Here is a 7,616-nt window from a genome sequence, read left to right on the forward strand (position 1 = left end):
TTTGATAGATTTGACTAAATTATCATCTAATGATTATCAATTATCAATTCATATGAAAACAACTGTATATGAATTTCGATATTTTCTTTTTTTTTTTGGTCAATGATGTTTTCTTTTGGTCCAATCATTTATCTTTTTTTATCTGGGTTTACTACATTGGGAGCCAAAATTCAGGCCCAATGTGGGACACAACGGGAGAAAAAGTTGTGCTAAATTCACGACCAAAAAAACAGAAAAGAAAGTGGTGCTAAAATCAGTCGTTCTCCCGAAAAGAAACGAAGGAAGCGAGAAAATTGGAAAAACAATTCCCGCCAAAAACTGTGGAAGAAACCACCGCATCGGAAAGAAGATGCACATAATAGGGGAAGAGTCGCAGCCGCAGCAGAGGTGTGGATATGGAAACTTCTCCACCGATCCATTTGGTTTACTTTATATACTCGATGTTTATTTCCCTCAGCAACTGTTCACTGTCCAAGATTCGTGGCTCAACCTCACTTCTGCTCTTCTCTCCTACTTCTCTTCTTCCTCCGGCCAAAGCCTGGCTTCTCAGGTACTCTACGTTGTTTACTCTTCCCCATGCAATTCGCCACAGTTAGGTACATTTCTCTTCGCTTCATTGCATTCGCTAATTAACAATTAGTGTTTTAAGTTTTAGTTAATGAATTTCTCAAGAACTAAAGCATCTGAAAAAGCATTTGTAGCAACGACATTAAAATCGATATTTGTATTGCATTCACGCAGTAATTTGTTAACAAACTCGGAGACAATTTACATGAATGTATTAATTTTTTGTAGGTTCTTAATTTTGGAGAATTTGTTAGTAAGAATCAAATATAAACATGTATAAGTGCTATTGATCTAGGTACATTGATATTGAATATTTGAATGTTCGATTGTGGTGTGGCCATTTAATTCTTGCAGCATGATTTCAGGTGAAAAATGATTATGGAAACTTTGTCCTGTCAGTAGACTTTCAGCAACTCAAACAAATATGCCATGTTGAGGAATTTTATGCAATGTTGGGGGAGAAACCTAAAATTGCTCTCTTATGCATGAGTGCCGCACTTCACAAGGTATACTTGAAGTCTCGTTTCTGATAATAAACTTGAGCAACACAAGCTCTTTATCTCATGATTATTTTACTTAAAATTGGTAACAGGTTTTGCTTTCCAACTTGGAGAATGACAAGCCGGAGCTTGATGCAAAAGTAGATATCCGTCTTCATAACTGCCCTGAAACTATGATTGCTCTAAAGAACTTAAAAGCAGCTTTCATTGGTATATCATAAATTCGTTGTATTTATTTTTATGCTTGACTATGAAATTTGAAGTTTTTTCACCGTATTGAAGACTAAAATGCATTTTAATATCCTTTTTGGTGATTTGATAGACAAGCTTGTCTCAGTTCGTGGTACTGCTGTGAAAGTCAGCACTGTCAGGCCTCTTGTAGTAGAGCTGACTTTCAAATGTAGTAAATGTAAACAAAGTATTACGCGTATATTTCCGGACGGCAAATTTTCACCTCCATCAACTTGTAATTTGCATGGTTGTAAGAGCAAAATCTTTATTCCATTGCGATCTACTGCTCAAACTATTGATTTTCAAAAAATAAGGTGAGGGTTGCGGGGACTCGTCATCTTTAATCTCTTCTTCATGTGCCACTTTTTCCTGTCCTCCCCCATTCATGCATGAAAGCATATGTTAAACCGATAGTTGGTCATTTGATGTTTGTGCTGAACCAGAGTTCAAGAGATATTAAAACCTGAAGATCATGAAGAAGGGCGAGTGCCTCGAACAGTGGAATGTGAGCTTACTCAAGATCTTGTAGATGCATGCATACCTGGTGATGTGGTGACTGTTACCGGAATTATAAGAGGAATTAACACTTATATGGATATTGGAGGAGGTATGGTAGACACTGCATGTTGTGTTATCCACCATATATGGTGTCCTAGATTAATGCTTATGTGGATGTTGATGTGGAGCATGTCTAAGTTTCTGCACATTGTGCACAGATAACCATTAAATTTAAATATCTCAATTACTTTCCGTAAGATTCAAATTTATTGTCTTGAGTTGTTTCTCATGTCTGATTCAGCTTGTTGGTATTTATTCAGGGAAGTCAAAGAACAGAAGCCAGGGGTTTTACTACTTATATCTGGAAGCTGTATCTGTAAAAAATTCGAAGTCACAGTCCACTCCTGGAGATTCGCAAGAAGCTAATCCCAAAGCTAGACCATCTGAGCTGTTGGATCTGTTTTCATTTTCTTCAAGGGATTTAGAATTTGTAGTGAAGTTTGTGGAGGAACATGGTTCAGATTTGTTTCGTCAAATCCTTCAATCTATATGCCCATCCATCTATGGCCATGAGCTTGTTAAAGGTAAATATGTATCACTTGAAGCATGCCTCTAACTTGTTTGCATTCAATTGCTTGTTGATTTGCTGGGAGGGTGAGTCTTGGTACATTGTTTATTACAATGTTGCTTCCTTGTGACTTGTTGCTGGTAGCCGTGGGTTCTTCTCATGGAAATCTTCCCCGAGAGTCCAGACTGTACAAGTGCCCAAGTCTTATGCATTAGGATATCCTTTTTGTGACATGTTTGGTGACAGGTTTTCATGTGCTTTCTATAAGTTTTACCTTTTTAGCATAACCTTGTTCATATTTCCTAGAAAAAAGATTGTAATTTCACTAGCCTGACATGTTTTTGCTCATGTTTAACTTATGAATCTCTTCGCTGAAATGTGAATTGTAAGTAACGGTCTTGGAAGTAGAAAATGCAACTCATACTATTACAGTATTACGGTACTCCAACTGTGTTATCTCTTGGTCATATGTTTGAAAACTAGCTTGCAATCAATAAAACAATTCTATTTTGCTATCATTTCAACAGCCGGGATAACTCTTGCATTATTTGGTGGTGTGCGAAAGCATTCTATGGATCCAAATAAGGTTCCTGTGAGGGGGGACATTCATGTTATAATTGTTGGTAAGCTTTTTAATATTGTTTTCTTCAGTTAGAAGTTAGAATAATGGAGAGTGATGAAAAAGTTGGGATGATATGACCAACTTGTTATATTCCAACTTCAATTTTTAGGTGATCCTGGTCTTGGTAAAAGCCAATTGCTACAAGCAGCAGCAGCAGTTTCTCCACGTGGCATTTATGTATGTGGGAATGCCACAACCAAAGCCGGTCTCACGGTAGCTGTAGTGAAGGATAATATGACAAGTGACTATGCATTTGAGGCTGGTAAATGTCTTTACTCCCCCCCCCCCCCTTCTCTCTCTTCCCTCCCCCTTCTCTTATCTTCTTTCTTCTCTCTTTTCATTTTTATGGATTTTCTTGATGAAACTGTGATCTTATGGGCTCCATGTGTCTGCTGATTCTGGCATTTTGTGGTTAGTGGTAGTTGTTACTGGTTGATAAGGAATATGTGGCAATTTTAGTTTAAATTGTGCTTTTATAAGTTGCCATTCATCATTTGATTCCTTATATTGTTTTTCTTGTTTTGAAATCTTTGCTACTAAATGATAAATGAGGAATTTAAATTGTAATAGATAAGGATCGCATATTATCAAGTCATTGGTTTGACCAAAGAGTATGGGTTGCTCCTTTGATGGTAGGAAATCATATGTTGTTTTCCTGTAGAATACTGAATGACTTCACATTAAGTGAAAAGGAGGTTTATTTCTCTTATGCTCCCTGGATGTTCTAACTAATCATGCTATGCTCTTTTGCAATAAATAGTTCTTGAGTGAATGATTGTTGGAATTCCTGATAGGTGCCATGGTTCTGGCTGATAGTGGATTGTGCTGTATTGATGAATTTGATAAAATGTCATCAGAACATCAGGTCTGTCCTCTGGGGATCAATTTCTTGTTATTTGAATCTAAATTTTGATCTGAAGCTTTATTGTGAATTTGTTTTACTACAGGCTTTACTAGAGGCAATGGAGCAACAATGTGTTTCCATTGCAAAGGCTGGTCTAGTAGCAAGTTTATCATCCCGAACTTCTGTCCTGGCAGCTGCAAACCCCGTTGGTGGTCATTATAAGTAACATTATACTAGTTTTCATCTTATTCTCACAATTTTCCATTCGCAAGATTCTTTCTTTTTATATTCTGCATATATTATCGTGAAAAGAATAATATATGAACATTAAACAGCAATAGACTTTGGCAATATCTCTTATATTTCCATTTTATTTTATTATATTAAATAAGGTAAAATTTTTTGAGTTTCTCAATTGATATATTTAAATTTGAATATTGTCTGTACTGCTATCGAATAATGCCACCCCTGCTACCAAGCCAAATGTTCCTTTTAATGAAACCAAAAACACAATTGCAGCCGGGCGAAAACTGTTAATGAAAATTTGAAAATGAGTGCTGCTCTCCTGTCACGTTTTGATTTGATTTTCATACTGTTAGACAAACCTGATGAGCTTCTAGACAAGCGACTCTCCGAGCACATTATGTCCGTAAGTTATACTGTCTTCTCATTCGTTGACTGTGCTTGCTAGTACAATAAAGTATATGTTGTCAATAACTCTTTCACGGTTGATGGGAATGACATCTTTTTCTTATCTTGATTAAAGTAGCAACTGTTATACCGATAATAAATCAATATTACCAATTTTTTAAGAACTGTGAAAATTTTTAGTTTCTAGGCAAGTATGTCTATAAATTTTAGTTTCATCCATGGACTAGCAGAGAAATGCAGGATATTCATAACAAGTAAAGAGCTTCATGATTTGCCTCTTGGCTGTACATGTAGTCAGCCAGTTCTCACAGAGGGTTTTCTTCACATTAGATTTCGGTCTTCTTGCCATAGGACAATATATCATCCCATAGTATTGCTTTCCTTCTAATGTTATTAGTTCATAATTTTTGTTTACTACTTATACGGTTCTGTTGGCACTGAAGATTGTTGGCCCAAATTTATCTTGCAGCTACATGCTGGGACTGGACAACATTCACTGGCATTGAAAAAGCGACGTGGAGGTTCTCTCTCCACTCCCTCTTGCCTGATTGTTTAGATTGGTAGAGCTCACTTCATCTTGGTTAATTTTGATTAGCTGATGTAGAATATTAATCTGAACCAGATCCGCTCCCTGAGTCCAGAACTGTTGTATCGCAGAATGGTGAAAGTGGTGTAAATTTGGGTGTTAGATCTGGTTCTTTGGTTTCAAGGCTGAGACTTGATCCACAAAGAGACAGAGATTTTGTTCCATTGCCCAGTCAACTTCTTCGTAAATACATTGCCTATGCAAGGAGTTTTGTATTTCCTAGGTGATTTTGATGTCATATCTACCTATTGATTCTAGTCTACTATTCCCTTGTACAGATTTGGGGATCTTATTGTCTACTTCTCCTCTTTTTCATTTCTCATAACCAGGATGTCCAAGCCAGCAGCAGATATCTTGCAAAAGTTTTACCTTAAACTTAGAGATCATAATACTTCGGCTGATGGCACTCCTATAACAGCAAGGCAACTGGAAAGTCTGGTAAGGTTGGCTGAAGCTCGAGCTCGGGTGGAATTGAGGGAAGAAATAACAGCCCAAGATGCACTGGTTAGTCTTGCATGTTACTATGACCTCGATAATGTAACCAGTTCTGTGTCAGGCCCTCGAGTTTAGTTTGAGTAAATTGCCAGCTTCAGTGCTATTGTCTTTTAGCACATCTTCTGAGAGTTTTCCCATCAAAACTTAGAAGTAATAATTAAAGCTATTTTAAACATAGCAGCCCAGGAGCTCAGTTGCAAGAAACTAAAGGATAGCTGGCAAATTATATTTTTCTGCCTCAACTTTTAAGGTCATCCAACAGTAACTTAATATAATTTCCTATAGTGAGCAAGTGAGTGCAAGGACAACTGAATGTTTCCACTTTCCTATCCATGTTGAAGTTAAGACCGTTATTACGTTGAATAACTTAAACCATTCTTGAAATTACATTACCTTGAAATTATTCTTGTAATGACATTGGTTATGCAGGATGTTGTGGAAATTATGAAGGAATCTCTGTATGATAAATATGTTGATGAGCATGGTATTGTTGATTTCGGTCGAAGTGGGGGAATGAGTCAACAAAAGGAGGCAAAACGCTTTCTAAATGCTCTCAATAAGCAATCTGAACTAGAACAAAAAGATTGTTTTTCAATATCAGTACGTGCACTGTTGTACTCTTTCTTCTGCATTTGCTGTGGGTGGTTTCAGTCATTGCTAAAGCCATACGCTTTACTTGTTTCAGGAAATATATAACCTTGCAGATAGGATTTCCTTGAAAGTTCCAGATATTGACACTTTCATTGATAATTTAAACAGTGTTGGTTATCTTCTCAAAAAAGGACCAAAAACATACCAGGTATGGTGGTACTTCACTACTATTGTCTAACTGTATTAACCTTTTATATGTTACAAACTTAATATACTAGTGTGACTTGCACCTGAAATCTTTGCCAAAATACTTTCGTGTAAAATTTTGAATGTTCGTTATGGGAATTGAGAGGATCCTTTTGACATTTTGCAGGTGCTATCCTCTTCGTATAGTCGAAGCCAATCATTTAGGACTAGGGGCTAACCCGAATTTGAGCAGTAATTTTTGTGTTATGCTGAATTTTGGGCTGTGTGCTGCATTATCACAGTATGGCATGCCATGATGTCATGCATGAGAACAGGATAGATAATTTTTGTATGCAAAGTTTGTATTTACAGCCTAAACTCTAGCAGTCTGGCCCAACAAATGGAGGGAAAAAGAAAGGAAAAGAAGAGGGAAAAAGAGAAAGGGGGGAGGGAGCGTACTGCTGACCTCAAATTTAACCCCTTGTAGTAAAAGAAAAATGAGCAGATCCAGCCATGTTAAATAAACATGGCTTTTGTCATTTAAATCTTAACAATTAAGGTAGTTTAAAAAAGGGTGACAAGGTAGAAGGTATCTCTAAGACGAGCACGATAATTTTTAAATTTTGTGTATTAAATGTGTCATATTTATATAGATTATCAGATTTCATTAAATAAAAATTAAAAGCTAATATAAAAAAAGATAATATAAAAAAAGAGTATTGATGAATTCTAATAAATATAGAATATTTTAATAAATAAATAAATATTTTTTAATATACAATATTGTAAATGTCAATATAATTTTTTATTTATTAAGTTAATTACTATGTAATAAAATTTTTATAACATTAAAATAATATTTTAAATTTTAATATAAAAGTATAAAAAATTAAATTTTATTTTATATTTGACAAATTAGATTATTATCTTCAAAACTTGTTAATTGACTATTTTTGTTAAAATTATTATAAAATATGATTTTTTTTCAAAATATTTGTGAAATTTAATTTTTTGAATTTATTTAATATGTACAACGTAGGTTTCACATAGTAAGTTCATTTTTATAAATTTGTCATATTTGTTAACTTTTTTTTATATATTAGTTATTGTCAGGAAAAAATAACTTTTATACATGAATAATGCTATGGTGTGCGACTAATACAATTATAGAAACTGATATTTGTATTGGAAAAGGTTTCGGATCCAACACTGTAACGGTCAATAAATTAACTAACAATAATTAAACACTAAAAAATATTTAAAATTAAAAATATCCA

At 35.0% G+C, this 7,616-nt stretch overlaps 1 protein-coding gene across 1 annotated transcript; it reads left to right on the forward strand.

Moving 5' to 3' along the window:
• The first annotated feature begins 248 nt into the window (after positions 1–248).
• On the forward strand, positions 249–6,717 carry LOC112696479 (probable DNA helicase MCM8). The gene is made up of 17 exons (XM_025749273.3): positions 249–550; positions 933–1,073; positions 1,160–1,277; positions 1,390–1,612; positions 1,742–1,905; positions 2,117–2,380; positions 2,892–2,987; positions 3,096–3,248; positions 3,781–3,851; positions 3,934–4,052; positions 4,350–4,479; positions 4,951–5,002; positions 5,104–5,290; positions 5,397–5,571; positions 5,992–6,162; positions 6,248–6,361; positions 6,527–6,717. The coding sequence occupies exons 1-17, from the start codon at positions 350–352 to the stop codon at positions 6,575–6,577; spliced, it is 2,430 nt and encodes an 809-aa protein (XP_025605058.1). The 5' UTR covers positions 249–349; the 3' UTR covers positions 6,578–6,717.
• The last annotated feature ends 899 nt before the right edge of the window (positions 6,718–7,616 follow it).

The sequence above is a fragment of the Arachis hypogaea genome, chromosome 6, assembly GCF_003086295.3.
Source record: "Arachis hypogaea cultivar Tifrunner chromosome 6, arahy.Tifrunner.gnm2.J5K5, whole genome shotgun sequence".
Taxonomy (NCBI): domain Eukaryota; kingdom Viridiplantae; phylum Streptophyta; class Magnoliopsida; order Fabales; family Fabaceae; genus Arachis; species Arachis hypogaea.